The following is a 20,468-nucleotide window of genomic DNA, read 5'->3' on the forward strand; positions in this document are numbered from 1 at the left end:
TTCTCTGAAGAGTCATTAAAATGTTGTCTTTACCATTGGTGTTATGGGAATTATAAATGATAATGCCTTAACATTCAGTCATTTCCAGAACTCAGTAGATAAATCTAATAAGACTATTGTTCAATATGTAACCTTTCTCATAATGCATTTCAGTTTGCAGCTAATGGTGCTTTATTGAGGTCCTTCTGTACTTTCCTGAAATTTTCACATTTGTTTAGATATCTTTACTTTTCCTGCAAAAGTAATTATTGTCTTTTAGAGACAGCCCCCAAGAAAGAAGCTCTAATTGTCAATGAGTTGGTTGGAATACTTAGCAGAGTGTCAGGCGCTCAAAAAATTTTTAAAGCTTTTTTGAAGTCATTATAAATTTATAGAAACTTTCCAAGAAAGGTATAGGGAGGTCCCAAGAGCCCTTCATCCTGTCTCCCCTAATGTTGACATGCTACATATTAAAAGAAGAAAATAGGCAAAACCAGGAAATATTCCAACTATGAAATTGACATTGGTGCAGTCCATACAACTTTTTCGGATTTCACTAGTCACACATGCACTCATTTGTGTCTCCATGTGTGTGTATGTATATGTATATATATGTATATATATACATATATATACACATACATACATAGGTATCACTTTATGTAACTACCATTAAGATCAAGGCACACAATTGTCCCGTTGTCACAAAGCTCCCTCATGCTATCTCTTTATAACCACATATACCTTCTCATTTCCAGTCCTTGGCAACCATGAATTTGTTCTCCATCTCCATAACTTTGTTGTTTTCAAGGATATTTTTAAATGGAATCACAGCATGCAACTTTTGTGATTTTTTTTTTAACTCAGCATGATTTTCCAGATTTGTTTAAGTTGCTATGTATACCAATAGTTCATTAGTTTTCATTGCCGAGTAGTATTAAGTGGTATGGAAAGGCCAGTTTAACTATTCACTTATTAAAGGGCATCTTGGTTGTTTGCAGTGTTTGGCAAGTACGAACAAAGCTGGTATGAACATTCCTGCACAAGTTTTAGTTTTTGATGAAGATAATTACAATTCATTTACTATGACTAATTCACCTTTTTTGAGGCAGAATTTTTCGGAGATGGGTGAGATGGATGAAGAACTAGTGACTACATACTGCATCAGACATGTTTGTTAGTATATTCCGGAAACAGTAACCATCTTTCCTGGTTTTTCCAGAACAAGTCAGTTATGTCTGTTGTCTGGCATAATGACCTCTTCACTGTTGGAAGTGCCCTGGCTGGTTTGATAAGTTATATAATCACTCCAATTCAGGTTACTTAAAAAATCCCAAGGATCACTAATATGCCTGCTCAGCTATGTGATGAAGTAAGTTGAATTTTGATAGGTTACTGGTTTGTAGTCTTTCTGAATACCTGTGAAGTGACTCTCTGAAGTCTAAAAAACGACACAGCCTTTATGCAATGTAAAAGTCTCTACAGTTACTACCTCCACCTTTTCTGCTGGAAAAAGGTTTTCTCTTGTGAGTCATTTTTATGGTTGGGGACAACTTCCAAGCTCATGTCTTAGGGTCACAACTGGAGAGAAGAGGACTTTTCCCCACAGCTGCCAGTTTGAAAATAATTGCAAGGACAGATTCCTATAGGTCTGGCTTAGCTCACATGCCAATCTGAAAGAAGTGGTCAGTGAGATGCAGACCCAATGAAGGTTTAATTTGGGTCACAATACATCGTTTGACTGACCACTCTGTGCATTGAGATCAAGTTGGAAGATGATATCCCCTTTACAGACTATGTGAGTCAAAAAGGAGATTTCCTCAAAGGGTAGCAGTTGGTGGAGGAGACGGTAGACTTGACCATTGGAGGAATGGTGACCTGGGCAGGCACTGTAATTTGTGCCTTCAGTTCACTGCCAAATGTCACACAGCTAACAAAGAGCATAGCCAGAATTTAATTCTATATCTTTTTACCTTGGAAACCCTTCTTGAGGGCTTTTCTTTTTGCATCAAATTTAACTATAGAGAAATAGGAAATAAATGCCTGTTAATATAGCACCTGAAGTTTCTCTATACAATTAATAGTCACATTAATGAAAGATGCAAGTATAGGCAATGATCCCCAACACTTCATAATTATGATCAATATCTATGATCACCCATATCTTCCTAGTACAAATACAATTGGGAACTGGACACAATTTACCCACAGACCTATGGCTTAATGTCTTACATTATAGAGGATTAAAAATGTTCACATCTTGAAAAATTACCATAATAGCTCTGGTTGGTGTGGCTCAATGGATTGAGTGTGGGTGTGCAAACCAAAGGGTCACCGGTTCAATTTCTAATCAGGGCATGTATCTGGGCTTCGGGCCAGGTCCCCAGCAGGGAGCAAGCAAGAGGCAACCACACATTGATGTTTCTCTCCCTCTCTTTCTCTCCCCCTTCCCCTCTGTCTAAAAATAAATAAATAAAATATTTTTTAAAAATTATCATAATATAAAGTAAAAGAGCATCTTAAAATAGTAAGACAGTTTGATACTCTTTCTTTTCCTTTTTACATATGCACTCAGATACACAGACATAGGAAAAAATTTGGAATGATGAACGTCCAGATGGCAGTTACTTTGGAGTGGAGTGTATAGGAAGTACTACTTTCTTCTTCATCTGCCTGTTGTATTTTATACATTTCCCATGATGAATATGTATGAAGTTTTCTAATTCTGAATATATTTTCACAAAATTTCTCTGTATGATCCATGTCTGATTCAGACTTAAAAATTTCACATTAAGAACTCCTTACTTCAGAACCACAAGAAACCACATAGTACAAATGCTGATTGAAGACGTCAGCATAGCAACAAGAATTTTAATAAAAAGATTCTCATGAGGTTCCAAATTAATCTTCAAAAACTAAAATTAAAAGGTGTTGCAGCAATCAGATGAAAAAGGACTGTAAAGATCGAGATGTGTTACTTGCAAATACAGTTGACCTTTGGACAGCATGGGTTTGAACTGAGTGGGTGCACTTATAAGCTGATTTTCAAAATAAATACTATAAATTGTATATCATTTCTTTATAGCTTCTTAACATTTTCTTTGGTTTATCTTACTTTGTTATAAGAATCCAGTATATAGTACATATAACATACAAACCATGTTAATTGAATGTGCATGTTATCATAAGGCTTCTGCTTAACAGGTGTATATTACTAGTTAAGTTCTTGGGGAGTCAAAAGTTACACTTGAATTTTTTACTGTGTGGGAGGTAAATGCTTCAGTCCCTATGCTGGTCAAGGACCAACTGTTTACAAAAAGTTAATTAAAGGAAGCAACCTGGAACATTTCTAAACAGTAGCTGATTTTTAGCAGATTCAGCAGTTTCAGCTAATTGAAAAGAAACAGCTTACTAGCTAAGCTTTTAGTCTGAACTCCACGGAACTTAATTCAAAGTCCTTGCCATCCTTTTAGCACTGTTTTGACAATACCAGAATTTCCATATTACAAATCCCAAGTACCTGACTATTTTGAGTGAGGCCAAGAGTCATTTCTGAGAGTCTAATTGAAAAAGTATCATTTAGTTAGGGGACATATAAAGCAAATTCCCCACAATGATGCAAAATAAATTGCATCACTCTATTTATATATGAATATCTCTATCATATCAGCGCATTTCATAATAATCTGATTTTTTCTATAATGCATTAGGGGGGAACCAAATGACATGCTGTTGAATAAAACATTACAGACAATATATAATTCTGTTGGCATTTTGTTACTCACCTTACTAACCAAATTAACATTAAGAAAATTTAGAAACCAAATTTTCTTTCTATATAAAATCTAAGAATTTCAAGTACATCCAAGTAATGAGGTGTTTCTTATGGTAATAGTGTTGGCACTTACTGTAAATATGCTTATACTTTACAGTATTTGGCAAGAACACTCCCTTTGTTATGATTACACTTTAGTTTTCAGCACATGATCAAAGTGAGTAGAAGTCCCATAGTAATATTATTAAAATGTATATTTTATGAATCACCAGCTTGACTTAAATAGGAATTGCTGGTTTAACTAAGAGGCTACCCATGACAGTTTAATTCTGATACAACAACTCAGAGAGGAACATATAAATGTGTTCTTGAAAATTTCCAGAAATTCTGATTTGGTATTAAAATTATTAAACTTAAGAAAAAATTTTTATTAATCATAGGTTATCAATGTTATTGTTACACTTTCCAGATGCACTTCTCCACATCATAAACCCATGGGCGGAAGGATCTTTATTTAGCCATATGTGTATGTGTATAAATAATCTGATCAAAATGTTCCCCCTATTTTTGGCTCTAGAATATATATTGATTCATCAACAAACACAAAATTAATGTCGTAATAAAATGAACCAAACTTTCTCATTTTTCCAATACAGTATTAGACTATGGATATAGATGAACATAAAATAATATAATAAATTTCAATCTCTAGTGAAATACTAAATTTTATAAGTAATAGCATTTGTTTTAAGCATGTGTTTTTTTTATTTTAGTCATTTGAAAATCTCTTTTTTTACCAAGCTTATTAAAATATATATTTATTATTATTATTTCTAAATGCTTTTCATTTTTATTGTTGTTCAAGTACAGTTTTCTGCCTTTTCCTCCCACCCCTCCCCACCACCCCAGCCTTTCCCACCTTCCTCTCCTGTTTCCATCCCCTTTGTTGTTGTCCATGTGTCCTTTATACTTGTTCCTGCAAACCCTTCACCCTTTCCCCCTAGTATGCCCTCCCTTTTCCCTTCTGATTACTGTCAGCTTGATCTCAATTTCAATGTCTTTGGTTATATTTTGCTTGCTTGTTTTGTTGATTTATTTGAAAATCTTGACAATCCAGTTTTTTTGGTGTATATTAAATAATTTAATTAAATACAATACTAATTTAATCATCCCATTTAACTAATTGTCCTTGTTTAAATAAAATATTTATTATACAGTATTTAAATGACCATTTTTCTTTTTCTTTTTTTAACTTATTTTTAAAATATTTTATTTATTTATTTTTAGAGGGGAAGGGAAGGAGAGAGGAAGAGAAACATCAATGTATGGTTGCTTCTCGTGCATCCCCTGCTGGGAACTGGCCTGCAACCCAGGCATGTGCCCTGACTGGGACTCGAACCGCGATCGTCTGGTTTGCAGGCCCGCGCCCAATCCACTGAGCTACACCAGCCAGGGCTAAATGACTATTTTTCATATAAAATTACCTGTTGGAACTTTATACAGAAAATTACATTCATTTTCTAAAATCCATTTTAAAAACTTCTATGCAGGACCCATGTGCTTTTTTTTTTTAACGATTTTTTTTAAGATTTTATTTATTTATTTATCTTTAGAGGGGAAGGAGAGAGGGAGAGAAACATCAATGTATGGTTGCCTTTTGTGCATCCCCTGCTGGTAGTTAGCCTGCAAGGAACCAGCCTGCAACCCAGACATGTGCCCTGACTGGGAATCGAACCGCGATCGTCTGGTTCGCAGGCACGTGCTCAATCCACTAAGCTACGCCAGCCAGGGCAGGACCCATGTGCTTTTTAAAAATAATTAAAATTATCATTTTCAGAAATAAAAAGAACATAAGTTTAAGCATTGAAGAGAAATAATAATTGATTATCTTAGCTTCAATTATTTGTATGAGTTTCCAGAAACAGCTTTAGAAATCTAGAGCCAATCTGCATCCATCATCATGCAGAGTGAGAGAAAAGTAAAGAAAAATTATTTTTAAAATTCTGTTTTAATTTCAAATTTTCTTTTTTTTATTCTTGTTTATTCTATTACAGCTGTCCCAATTATTTTCTTTTTTGCCCCCTTCTTCCCAGCCCACCCCCTGCTCCCAAGGTCCATCCCCACTCTGTTGTCCATGTCTGCGCGTCATTCATACGTGTTCTTTGACGGATCCCTTCCCCTGCTTTTCATCATTCCACCCTTCCCCCTTTTCCTCTGGCAGCTGTCAGCCTGCTCCCTGTTTCCATGTCTCTGGTTCTGTTTTGCTCGTTAGTTTATTTTTTTTTATTAGATCCTCCTATAAGTGAGATCACATGGTATTTGTCTTTCACCAACTAAAAACTCTTTTCATTTTGATATTTTTAAATTGTAAAGCCAAGAAAAATCACTTGGGCCCACATTTTTCCTCAGTGGTTTACTCTGGCCTAATTAATAGCAAGAAGAAAAATGTGTGAGGAACCTTATCTTGATGTCTAAGAGTTCATTTCGCCTGTAATGAAACCTTGCTCCTGCCATATGATCAGCCAAACAGCATTGCCAGCTCATCTCCCCATGCCGATGGCACATCCTCTCCAAGCCCTACTCAGCGTTGTCTCCCTGACAGACTCTCCCTCCTGGCTTCCCTCGCTGTGCATCAGCTCCATTCCTTAAACTTACATCCTGCCCTTCCTCTATCTTCAGTCTGTCCCATACCTTCTGTTTGACCTCTCTCACCCTATTTATTCATTCAACAAACTGAGCATTGACCACGAACCAGGCAGGCTTCCAGCAGTGGAGATACAGCAGTGAACAAAACGGGTCAAGTCATTGCTCTCATGGAACGTACAAGCATTCCAGTGGAGAAGCTAAGTGATAATGAAGACCTAGTATAATGTCACATACTGAGTGGTACATTCCCTAAGCAAATACACCTGGGTCAAAGTAGTAAGATTTTAGAGTAAAAGGGATGATTTTAGATTGACTGTTCAATAAAGATATATTGAGGAAATGCCCTTTGAACAGAGATTAGAATAAAATCTGCATGAACAGAATGCTCATTATGGGCCAAGCATTTTTCTCACACTTGTGCTCTCAACCCCTTACTATGACTTATCATTGGACCTCCAATAGGCAAAATGAAATCCCCTCCTACCCAACTGTCTATTTTGGCCAAGAAAGGGAAATAATAGGCAGAAAACATGGGCTCGTTTAAAGTGGCATGATGGGAAATTGAAGACAGGACAGAGAGACATCAACATTTCATATTTGATCTTTATAATCTGTCAAGTCTGTTATCAAAGTAGTTTTTCCTGACATGTAAGAAAGCAGAAACCATCACAATGTGGCATTCCCTAAAATGAAATGGAGATACAAGTAAGGTGGCAGAGCTGCAACCAGGAAATGGTTCACCCCAAGACCAAACCAAACAACAACACAGTTGTCCAAGTGTGGGCCAGCCAGCTCTCAGCTGTTAGTAACATCACCATTTAAGACCAATTGGAAGTAACATTACAAAGTCTAACTACTAGCTTAAGTTTTCAACTAGATTTTTCAAAAGTATAATTTTATGATTCAATGGAATATAACGAACAAAATATATTGAATTCCTGTCACATATTAAGATAACATTAAAAAATAATGTTAAATTAAATTGTCTATCTCTTTAATAGTCAAAAGTCAAAAAAACATTTTATGTACAATTATCAAATCAGAGTTAGCACAATCCATAAAATAAGAATAATATATACATTTTTTATTCTTCCAACGAAGTTTCTTGCATATCAGTCCTTGAAAAGAAAGTTGGGAATGATTGCTTTCCTCCATGCAAATTCTTCTGATTCTGAAATTTAAGTTAAAATTGACTTCACTGCTATATTTTCTTTATCATTAAGATTATATTTCTCATATTTAAAAAGAGTGATAAAGAAAAATTGTCTAGTGTACAAGCACAAATAGTGTTTCTTAGAACATACTCACTATTTCCATGAATATCCTTTAGAAAAAGATTCTATAGGCAAACTTGGTAAATGTTATACATCCACTGTATTTCCCTTTTGGAAAACATAATGCATATTAACACACTAAGTCCCATAACAGGATTTAGTATGTTAATCCTCATATCTGAGAAATTCTTGTACCTGAGAAATCCTGGTACAAATATAATGATAAATGAATTGACACTAGTTTAAACAAAGTTAAACAGATTAGTGCCCCAATTAATGTCATTACAGAAAGTGTTTATTTCCCATAACACCTGCTAACATTGGAAGTATCTAATGTTCCATGGAGCACATTTTGAAAGATTCTGCTCTGTACACATTTTTATCATTCTAGCTATTGATTTTGCTTTGGCCATTTTTACTGTCCTATTTTTTCTCCATTTTGTATGTAACACTTATTGAGTATTTACTGTATTCTGGGCACTGTTTAAAATGTTTTATGGTTATTATCTTACTTATTCCTGACAAGAATCCTCTGAGATACGTGCATTACAAATTAGCAAAGTGGCCCAAGAGAGGTGAAGGAACTCTCCCTACATACTGCTGCTGGAAAATGGCACAGCCAAGAGCAGAGATTAAAATCAGGTCTCCCCGACCAATGTCTGTGTTCTTACTAAATAAGTGACCAGCTTACTTTTCAATCCCAGAATCACACTACCCCTCTCAAGGTCTACAGAGACCAAAAGCCTATAGCCTCAAAAGCCTATAGCCCAGTTCCCAACCCAATGGTATCTTCCAGCCCTTAGTTTATAGGACCTCTCTGTTGCATTTGATGTTGTTGGCCAATCCCTCCTACTGGAAATTTCCTAGGCTCTGGGTTTCTTTGATTCTGCTCTACTCTTGGACCTCTCTGGCTGACCCTTCTTCATCTTTTTCAGTTCCTTATTAAATCTTGCTGCTCTTCAAGACTCCATCCTGGCTCATTGCCCTTTTCTCCTTTGCCTTCTGCTGGGAAATTTACTTTTATAGGCGTGTTCTCTCCCCTAGATGTCTGACCATATCCAAGGACCTGTTAGACACTTCAAATTCAAGATGTCTTCCTTGAAACTCACTATGCCCAGGATCAGTTGGGATCCCAATACTCAGTGGAAATTCTGGAGAGTTTAACCAAGAGACTACTAACAAAGTGTGGGGAAGGAATAGTGATACTGAGCAGGGATGGAAAAGCATCCAGGGACAAAGAGCAGTGAGATGGTATTGCCCCAAAAGGACAAGAGGAGGATGCTGTTTCTAGAACTTCACTAGAACTTTTTCTCGTGAGAACAGCAGGACTACAAGACTGGAAGAGGAAATGAAGCCAGTGCTTAACAGGGCCCAGCCAGGGTGGGCACTGGCTAAGTGTTCACTTTCTTTCTCCTACTAGTAATCTTCAGTTTGTGCCTCTTATTAGTCAAACTCAGTATAGACCAAAGAAGCTCTCTCAGTACAGAGAGCTTGAAGAAGCAGCCTCTACAGGGAAGTTTCCTGGTGTTGAGCAGGGTGGGGAAGAGGGAAAACTTAGCTGGAGGGAAATGGAGCCTATTTAGCACACATGCTGTTTAAAACTGCAACATCCCAGGCAAAGGTGTTCCTCACCTGGACAATCTAATCAGTCTTGCCAATTTACCTATTTTTTAAATTAATTTATTTAATTGTTGTTCAAGTACAGTTTTCTGTCTTTTACTCCCATCCCAGCCCACCGCCCCCCTCCACTGCTCCCTGCCCCCACAGTGCTCCCCTCCTCCCTCCCATTTACAGGAACTAGTATAAAGGACACATGGACAATTTGCCTATTTTTAACATTGTCTCTCTTCCTTCAGTTCCTTTTCCCATCACTCTGCTGTCAACGTTTGTCATCTCTTAATTGGACCATTACAATAACCTCCTGGCTGTTTAACTGCTTCCAGGCCTGCTCCCACCTTTGGGATAGCCTTTCTTACAGCCAAAGGATCCATCTAAAATGCAAATCTTACCTCACTAGGCCTTAATTACGTTCTTTAATAATTCTCTTTGCCTAAAGAATAAAGACCCTACTTTCTGGCACAGCATGTAGAAATCTCCCTCAGCTGGCTTCTATGGCTTCATTTCCCTTTGTATACATTTGTATTTTCCTAAACACTGTCGTGTTTTCACAGCACTGAATCCTGCTCGTTCAGTTTTCTAACCTAACCCACATCACATATATTCTCCAAGACTCAGCTCAAGCATCATCTTATAGGAAATCATTTCCTCGGTCATGAAATATAGTTGTCTTTCTTCTAGCACCCCATATTTTCTTCAATTGACACAATACAACAGATATGACCACATTTTAATGACATTTTGTTTTTCTGTTTATTTTCTCACTATGCCATTTGTGGGGATTCAACTTATTCCATTCTTATACCTATAATATCTAATATAATTCCTGGGACACAATAGAAGCTCAATAAATGTTTGATTAACTGAATGATATTTGCAGTAAATTAGTTTTCTCAGTAACAAGAGAAAGGCCTAGTATTTAAGAAAAAAAGTAACTTCCCAATTGGGCCATTCTGACTTTGGGAAGGATGAGTCAGCCAAGAAAGTTTATAAGATGCTCAAGAAAACTTAAAAAAACACAGAGAGATTAATTTAGATGTTAAAGCTGGGATCAAAAAGTGGGGATGTTAAAGTTAGAGTAGAATCCTGATTCAGAAAGTAAGGTACAAAGAGTTAGGGGCCAGACCTCAGATAAGACCAAATGTACAAAGGGCACCGAAGACTCTCTGCACTGCTCTAACAGCTGGTTTGTATATGCCAATCACAAGCCCCTATGGGTGGAACCAAGAGGGAATCACGATTTGGCCCAGGACACAGGCTCAGAGTTGGTCTCTGGTATGGGTTAAAGACAAAGGCAGCAAAAGACAGAAATTCCACTGCACTTGATTAGGTAAATAAGGGGGTCAGAATGTTGGAACAGGATTAAGGGAGACTCATGATATTTTCTTACACATATTTTTAAAAGTAGGAGGGCAGAAAGAGAAAAATAACAAAAGTCTCACTTTTATGAAAAATGCTTAAATGAGATAATATTTTAAAAGAATTCTGATTCTGGACCACTAAGTTGTACATTGCACTTATTCTTTTTATTTGCTGGTAAAATTACAAAATTACCAGGTTTATTTCATTTTAATTTACTTCATCATAGGAACAGTTTTGTTAGGAAAATGAACTCTACAGCATTTCTATTTAGGAAAAGTTAATGAAGTAAATGAAGAGTATTGACAGGAAAATTCACTTATTTTCATATAAATAGAATAGTAATGCATTTGTTTTCACCAAACATTTTTCTTTCAATTCCCTAATTTTCAGTATATTTATTTTTTACAGAAATTACTGTGTGCATTTATAATTTGTAATACAACTCTCGAAGTCACAGTTTTCATTCCAATTCTGATTCTCTGTTTCTGAAATACTTTTCCAAATATATATCATTTTTCTCTATTTCACATTAATGTTTTAACAAAGAGCAAAAGAAAAATATGTTAATTAAGAAATCTCTACAACCTTGTTTTAGATACCCTCTGGTTGGTGGTATCAATACATTCAGATTATTAGGTAACCAGAATGCCTATAGAAGGTACTACAGTATAGGTAGGAATGAGTAAGAGTGTGCATGGTGTGGGGTGAAGCTGGAGGCAGAACACAAGGCTCTTGTCCTCTTCTCTCCTTGTAAACAAATAAAAAATCAGGAGTATTACTTTTCTGGGAGAACATAACATCAGTATTTTGATCTACAACTCTAATAAGTTATTGATAGAAGGGACTGCTAATATTTTAGTGTAATAATTGCATTGTAACAATAATTTTCTCAAATTTTCTTAAAGATGTGTTCACAAGTCAATATTATGATATTTAACACATAGTAGTCAAAACTACTTATATGATGCCAAAAATATGGATCTTCTTTATTAAGTTTCTATTATATCCCCAATACTACATACTGAGCACAGTGGGAGACAAAAATTTACAATAAACATTCCTTTATTTCAAAAATATTTACAACATACTTGGAGTAACTAAATAAACACACCAAGTGCTTTCCAGTAAAGCTCATCACTGCATCGGGACTATGCTTCTGAAAAGACAAGTGCATTGGAAGTACGTGCCTAAAGAAATTAACTTAGGAAGAAAATAAAAAAATAAATGTCTGTGGTCATTGCTGTTTAGTTTCTGCTAAGCCTCGTACTTTGCCATACTGCTGTCAATCACATTTTACATAGGTTCCCTAACTGTATCTAACACCAAAGCTCCTTTGTACACCCTCAAGACTCAAATATATACATATAACTCAAATTTGAGTTATATTTATAAGACTCAGGAGTTGATGTGGTTACAAGTTTAAATACCTTTAGTTAGATATTTAGGTGCTAGAAATAGTGCTACATTTAACATAAAGTACAACTCCTATATTGCTTGTAATTACCTATGTATGTAGGCATATATTTTATGGGCCCAAATGAAGCAGAAGTATAGTGTGAATTTTCCATCCTTTCATAAAACAATAATCGTTCACACAACAAAGAACAAAAGCTAACAGTTTGCACAGAGGAAAGTACTGTCACCAATCCCCTATAGAAACCCATTCCAATGAACCTTTTCCAACTCACTGGGGATGTAGGATATGAAAGGGTTTCTCTAAAAGGTTGGCAAGAACATTTATCAAAGGGGTCAGTGACAGAGGCACCAACTCAGTGGCTAGGAGGATGGTCTAGGCTGCCCCAGAAAGAAGATGAGCCCTCAATGAGGAACATGAAAGTTCATGGTATGTGTGTGTGTATGTTTGGGTATGTGTGGGTGTGTGTGTTTGTGAGAGAGAGAGAGAGAGAGGGTAAGGGAGAAAAAGAACAGGTGAGGAGGACATAAGGAAGTGGAGAGAAGCAGCCTGACCTTTGAAAGTGTCTATTCCTCCTGAATAAGAGTACTATGGCCAGCATCAGAACACATGTGTTTTATAGAATTAAAGATAAACCTCTTTCAGAGAATATAATTAAGGCCTTCTTTTCAAATGTGATGTTCTTTGATTATGTCAGAAAAGAGCAGAAATGGAAGGAAATATAGAGAGGAGGTTGAGAAAGGAAGAAGGATTCATGCCACGCCTACGAGTTTAGGGAAACAGTCCAGTTGACTACTAATGAGCATCACTTCAGGGAAGGCAGAATTTACATTCCTATAACGTCATGGTCTACAGTGTTCATTTTAGTTGACAAAATCCTGACATACAGTGAACTGATACAGGAAGCAATTTTCAGGGAGAGGTTTAGTAAAGATAAGATAAGTGACAGAAGCTACATTGTTTTTGAGGGGAATTATGGGAAGATGCACAGGGGGGAGGCTCACCAGACAAATACTCCATTTACATTCATACGTGGGTAGAAGATTTTGAAATTGGTAGGCTCCCAGTATATTTGATAACAGAGTTCTACGTTTGCTTTCTATTTACATATATCTTTAATATTAATAATAAATTAAAAAATGTTATGACCAACATTGTGTTTACACAACACCAATTACACAACTATTCACCTCATAACAAACAGCGGACTATTTCCACAATGTGAGATGCCTGATTAAATGGGCCCAACACTGAGCCATGGATAGGGAATAGTTCAGAGAGATATCCATGGCCAGGCATGTTTGGAACGCCTCAGTGAAACTGGGTCTAGCTGATCACATAGATTCAAATCATCAGGCTTCCCTACCATGTAAACCAAGCTGCTTGCTTCCAATTTGTGAAAAAGCTAAAACTGTAAATCAAGCCTCCTGCTTGAGTTTCTCTAGGTTTTTTTAGAGATTTTCATTTTTATATGGAGGATATTTCAAATGGAGTAGTGAAAGATTTATTGACATATGAGAACCACAGAGATTTGGTGGGGGGGGGATGATTTGTTTCTCACTCAGCCCACACAGACCTTTTTAGATCTTATCATTGAGATTCAATTGACAACTCAATATTTAATAATGGGATTTTTTCATATTCCTGTCACGAACTGTATCTTAGGTGTATTTTACTGAGACACATTCATGACCTTAAATGCAACGGTTTCTACAAATTATAAAGAGATTATATTATGTGCCAAACTTACCAGGTAATAGGCACTATTCCCCAAATGTAAATGCATTATCGTACTCAACCAGTTTGCCACTTTGAACATCTCTTGTCAACTGTAACAAAATAAGGTTAAATGAAATAGCAAGTGTGAAATACTTGGAAGACTGTCTGGCACGCAGTGTGTCTTCAGTATATGTAAGACTGACTGGAAGAGTGGTTATCCTTCCTCTGGTGTAATTTACTTTTGGATGACATAAAATACTGCATTTTTATACAGTGAAGAGTAAAGCCCTACAACATTATTTGTCCCGTTACAACATTTACTTAAATGACACGCTTCATCAATGTGTTGACAATGTGATGAAGTTTACTGAAACTGACCTGGATCTGCAAATGGGCAGAAGCACGTCTATTATGGGGGACAAGGTGCACCTCTATTACAGTCGCTGAGAATACCATTATGCCATCATGGACTGTTTCTTCATTCCAATATCAAGTTTTAATTTGAACTTTTGCCACATTTTTTTTTTTACATTTTAATTGCAGCATTCTATGTCCACTCCCAAACCTTTTCTGGAATTCTCAGCCATTGTAAGGAATTCAAATAAAAACCTGCAGTTTTGCCAAAGGTTGGGTTTGGATCAGATGTCATACATGTAATCCTTAGCTGTTACTTAGGTAAATGTGTGGCGATTCCATTTGTCACTTTGGATACATGACAAGTGTTGCGTACACAAGAGGTCATGACAGAATTTGACAAATAAAAAAATAATAGAAAACTTAAGTCGAACACATTGTTGTACAGAGCTGCAGCCTCCTAGAGTGAAAGCACGTGACCAGGCTTACTATTAACCAGACTTTAAATAAAATTATTACTCAAACTCAGGATTCGTGAGTAAACATATTAAATATAATTCGGAAGTTTCTTTATTCGCTCTGTTGTTCTTTCTCTCTGAAACTATTTTCCTATTTTTCATTAAGATAAGTGAAAATATGGAATATTAAAAACTGACGCTGTTCTCAATCCGTCAATCCTGCTCCACAATCTCCTTGTCAAGCCTTCATAATTAATGGTGCACGTGAGCAAGAAGTGACTCTTTGATAAGAAAACATTTGCATCCATTAATGTTTCATCCATTTCTAAGGAAGCTATGTATGTGGTGCTGAAAGAATAGCTCCCCGTAACCAGTAGACACAGTTTGCTTTGCCGGGAATGGACAGGAAGGACTCGCGACAAAACTAAAGTAGACCCGCTGAGGATACAAGTGGCAGACAATTACCCCTTCACTTCCCAAGAAAACATCTAGCTAAAACTTCTTCAAAATTTTTCACGTACAGTGTAGTTAGTTGTCAAACTAGAATATTTTTTAAGAAGCCCCTTTCCTTTTCCTCAAAGTAAAACCCCTTAAGTAGATATTCCAAAGAAGACAGGAAAAAGTAAATTATATAGCTTTTTCTACCATTGACATTTAGAGGTACCATCCCCCATAAATATAGTGGAGAAAAGTCCCGAGACTTTGTAAAGGGTATTCCCCGATTGAAGATGGAAGACTGGGGAGAGAGGAACCCTCTCCGAGCTCAAGCTGACACTCATTTTTCGAAGAAAGCGATGCTCACGACCCCAGCAATCCCCCGGCAGCAGGGACCTCAGCGCCGGGTTTACGATTCCAACAGAAGGTAAATTAACACAATGCAGGGTTACAACTCGGTTGGGGGAGGGCGGAAAGGTTAAGCAGTGTTGGGGTGCAGTACATAGCGACCAGAAGTAAAAGTGACCTCATTTTTCCCGAGGAAGCATTTTCCAACAAGCCCACCTCCGATGCGAACACCAGCGGCGGTAAAAGAGCACAAAGGGGGAAAGCTGGAGGGGGCGAACTTCGCTATTCTCCCATCACCTCCCCGTACGATCGCGGGGACCACGCGCACGCCAGCACAACAAAGCGTGCGCTGGGCTGCACCGCCAGAGCTTCCAGCCGCCGGGCCCTCGCGTCCCGGGGCGCGCTGTTCCCCGGCGGCAGAGCGAGGGCGCTGGAGCGCGGGCGCTGGCAGGACCGCCGGGGCGGGGATGGAGGGCTCCTTACCTTGAGCAGCACAAAGAGCCAGAGCAGAGGCAGGAGGCGGCGGCCGCCGGGCGTCCCCGAGGGCAGGTGCCCCATCACAGCGTAGAGGGGGACCAGAGGGACGGTGGGGCAAGCCAGTTCTCTTGGGGGCGGCTCACAATGGCGAACCGGGACTGCAGCCTCAGACCTTGGGCGCCGAGGCTGGTCCCGGAGGGCGCATGCTGCCTTTCCAATCTGCCTGCTTCTGATTCCTTTCCCGTTTTGCTCCCGGGGTCCTCCAGAAACGTGCCAGGCGCTGCTGTTCTTTAACTGCTAAGGATGGAGAGGGTGGGGATTGGAGTGGGCGAGGCTCTGCTGCCTCCTCCACCACTGCTGCCAGAGAAGGAGCGGGGTCCGCGTGGTGAGCGAGAGGCGGGGAACCTGCCCCAGCCCGCCCAGACCCTCTGGCAGCAGGAATGTCCTCTGGGCTGCGGATTCATAAAGTGACAGCAGCCTCCCAGCCCTCCCACCAGAGTCCGCCCGTTGCCCCTTATTGCTGGCCAGCCCCTCTTCAGGCTCCGCCCCAACCCTTTCCACAATCTCGGACTCAGGAGTTCTGCGGTGGGGTTGTTCTCTGACTCCTCTTGACCAAGTCGGGAACGAGATTCCAGCCTCCTCTCAAATACCCTATATCTGCTCTCAGTAGTGGTCACAAAGGACCAGTGACACTCCGACGGGAGTGGTGGTTGTGACTGTAGTGATGCAGTGCATGATGTGTGTGTGTGTGGAGAGAGAGAGAGAGAGAGAGAGAGAGAGAATAACCCTTCCCTCTTTCACTCTCCCTATCCCATTTAAACACTCGCATACTCTCAATCCCACAGCACTGAGGAGGATATAGTGCAATTATATACGAGCCATTTGAAATCAGTTCTTGTAAATTGCAAGGACTGTCCTTTGCAGTGTCCTACCACTGTCTTACCACTCAACTTGTAGATGCAAAAGAACTTTCACAGTGATGCCTTTATTTATACGTGTTTTGCTCTTTGTCTTTCTGGTTTTCTCTTCACCATTTCCATCAACATTTGCTTAGCGTTTGATGCCTTTGTACATATGTACATATGGACCACTTTGGGGAAACATTAACAGTGAATGGTGAGCAGTAAAGCATTTTTTTCAGTAATTAGCATTATTAATGCTTCATCAAGTAACACTGTGATTAGATGGCCAAAGACTGTAGGTTATTTCATTATCACAGAAAATTTTCTTTCCAGCATAAAGCATTGTAAGTAGTTGTTGCTGGGTAAAATAGTTTTGGTTGTTTTTATTGCACTTTAAACAGCAACAGTCGTGTGAATCTTCCTAGGAGAAACTCCCACAAGAATGTGAATTATGTATCATCAACAATGTGGAGTTGTCGGTCCACAGAGCATGCTGTGTGTTTATTTGAACTACTGACGGTTTTCCAAAGCAATACTTTCATAATATGGTAAATCTTATTATGCTATTTTCAAGACTCTGAGTCAAGAAGAATGGCCATTGGCAGCATGTAGTGCAATAGTAATGTATGCTTCACCAATTGCTTCAAAATGTTTGTTCTGATTTCATTATCCCAGCAGTACTGTTAGGTAAAGGCTGAGTTTATTACCACCAACTATTTTCCTTGCAATGCTGCCTCTCTCAGAGAAAAGATAATGCAGAAAAGTAGTGTCTTTTACATGTCTTTTAATGCCTTAACATAGGCATTAAACATGAACTCTCATGAATTGAAATAAAGCTATTTCCGCTGGAAATATCAAGATTTTTAATGATCAAGAGATTGGAAGATTTTTGTAATCTATAGGAGGCCTTATTTTTGCTAGGAAAAATAATCTTTTCCTAATATCTAAAAATGTATCTGTGGGTATGTGGTTCACACAACCTCTTCCATTGAAAGAGAACCAATAGCAGCCACAGCCCAGGAGCTTCAATCCCTACCAGAGGTTTAATGAGGAATCAAATGGAACTCTTCCAGTGCCCTTGCCAATGAGGCTGCAGTCTGTCCTCCAGGGACCGCGTCTAATGTAGTTCAGCATGTTTAGCCCCGGCCTCATGGCCGAAATTGCCTGCAAGGCTGTCAGCAGTTTCACTACTAGAGAGTTGTATTTATGGGGGTTGCCCAATGACAAATCATTGCTTTATGTGCAGTACAGGAAAAACCCAAGCCATTGATCTCCAGACCGTATTCCACTTGAAAAGCACCGTAATAGCCATGTAGTTTGTCATCCATATCTCACAGAGTACAATTATGATCACATATGAACTGTAGATTATGTGTAATATGTTCCTAAAATGAGTTGCCCAGGCAGCATTTTGACTTTCAATTTATTTGAGCATTTGCTTTAGTTTTGCTCTTGATGAACATTGGGTTCTTGCCTAAAGGACGTGTTGACAATGTATAAATTCTGTGTCTTTCAAACTCAGAATGACTGACAGGTCCCAGGTAAACAGAATGTTTCAACTGCCAAGACGTATCATTTTTGCCACACTTGAAAAACAGTGAAATTTACTGCAGAAGGTCATTTTTGCTTTTACATAGCAATTCAACCCATTGCCTCTTTTTTCTTACTAAGTAATTCCTATCAAGGGACCTATTTTTTTAACATGACTCTTCCATAGTTTTAAAGAAAATCAAATAAGAACAGTGTATCACAGAGCATAAGTTTTATGACAAAAATCATCTGTTCAAAGGAATAAGAAAACCTGGACAGATATTTTTCATTGGATACAAACTGCAGGCCATGAAACAAATGAAAGATCCTAGGGTAGGAAGGCTGGATGTCATTTTTAGATACTATTCCCTCTATCAGTCTGTTACATACTAGGATTTCTGTGTATTGCTAACATTTCCTTCAATTTTCCTAAAAATTAAAAATTAAGGACATTAAAACAGCTTTAAGTTACACAGTTTTACCTCATACTTTGTTTATAGATGATGCATTAGCTAATGGACTTTTATAGTAATTTTTTTCTGAGCCTTTGTAGTTATTGTTATCACCTACTCACCTAGCTTTTGTTCATAACTAGGCTTCTTGACTGACTGTAATTTGAAGCATTAACATCCCGCATGAAAGAAGTCAGTTTAGCATAGAAAAAAAATATAACTAGAATGTGTACATGATTTGTCAGTGAAGGAAGAGGTATTGTTTGCTCAGCGGAAATGGTGCCTGCTGACCCAACCTTCCCCTACCTCTCACTTCCTTTCATGCTAACGATGCAATGCAACATTTACTATCAATTATTTTTTACACACACAGTCTCCATGTGTGTCACTTAAAAAGTGGTTACAAATATACAACTATGGAAAAGTTAGTCATGGTGATTTTAGGTGGTAATGTAGAAACTATGAAAATATTAATCACATATTTTGAAAATGCGCTACCTTAACAGCTAAGGATTTTAAGAATAGGCAGAATAACTTGGCATCGACAATTTTACTTCAAATCAATCCCACTAAATCAATTTTCATGCTAAAAATTACAAAGGTAAAAGTCTCAGCTCTGTGGGAGAAGGGGTGAGGATGTCTATAGTTTGGGGAGGGGCAGGGATGCCAATGATAGATTGGTGTCACTTCCTGTCTAAGCAGGAAAATCCAGAGGAAAAAAATTTAAGAAAACACAAATGTTCTAGGAGAAATTTCAGTGTTCTAGGGAAGAACATCCTCCTGATGAAGAGACATGAAGAAAATGCATACTTGGGAAGCTGTGCATTTCTAGATATGCTTATATAATATCGATATCAACAAGAGCAATTTGGAAGAGGGAACTGTATGTACAGATTTCACTTGTTTTGTCTGGTATTATTACAATGCAGAGAAATTATAAGGATGAGCATTTAACATACTCACGTATACAGGATGATTTGAATGAAATCCAATTAGGGATCAATATATGTCAAGCCTAAGACCATTCTCTGTTAACTGACTGTTTTACGCTGCAGTGGTCATATCCAATTTTTTTACTCAGTTCGGAACTGCACACCCCTGCGGTGCTTTGCTTCACCTTACCATGGAAATCAAGGCCATCAGGTGGCCACTTTTTCATCTTTCCCGACAGTGAACATAATCAATCTAAATCTGTTCCTATTTTTCTTGCTAAAAACAAGGATCTCTCCCTTCCTCCCCCTACTCAGTAACTCTTTAAAGCTAATTCTGCCACCTGTCTTCTAGAGCCCATTCCCTCCAGCTCTGTCTGTCTCTATTTTTAACTGCTTTCTCTTAATGTATTTCATATCTTGGCTTTTTAACAAGGTCCATATCTTTACAGTTAAAGGAAATAAAACCTCTACTAGATAATTCATGCCCTCAGCAGCTACCTGTTCTTTCTCTCACCTTTCACCCACACCACTGTCCTTTCGCAGTGATATTTTCCAAAGTGTAGTGCACACTCTCCATCTCCATTTCCCCCTCACTGCAGACATCCTCTTCCGACCATTGGCTTGTACCCACGTAGTGTCACCAGTACTGCTCTCACTGGGGTCGCTAGGAATCTCTCGGGGGCATATGCTATGTTGGCTGCTCCCTCCTTCCTGACTCTCATCTCTGACTTTTCTGCACATCCCTGGTTTTTCTTCAAAATCTCTGGCTGTTCTTTTGAAATCTGCTTGCTGGA

At 38.3% G+C, this 20,468-nt stretch overlaps 1 protein-coding gene across 3 annotated transcripts in view; it reads right to left on the reverse strand.

The window, feature by feature from the left end:
• The window catches only part of PTPRO (protein tyrosine phosphatase receptor type O), a 199,737-nt gene extending 183,315 nt beyond the window's left edge, over positions 1-16,422 (reverse strand). For 2 of the 3 annotated variants that reach the window (XM_037033896.1, XM_037033894.1), the window contains exon 1: positions 15,865-16,422. In XM_037033896.1, coding sequence (XP_036889791.1) covers positions 15,865-15,939 — 75 coding nt within the window. In that variant the 5' untranslated portion in view covers positions 15,940-16,422. The remainder of the gene's footprint in view (positions 1-15,864) is intronic. The other variant, XM_037033895.1, reaches the window with a different exon arrangement.
• Positions 16,423-20,468: the final 4,046 nt, after the last annotated feature.

The sequence above is a fragment of the Sturnira hondurensis genome, unplaced genomic scaffold (assembly GCF_014824575.4).
Source record: "Sturnira hondurensis isolate 20B ecotype Veracruz unplaced genomic scaffold, ASM1482457v3 Scaffold0021795, whole genome shotgun sequence".
Classification (NCBI taxonomy): domain Eukaryota; kingdom Metazoa; phylum Chordata; class Mammalia; order Chiroptera; family Phyllostomidae; genus Sturnira; species Sturnira hondurensis.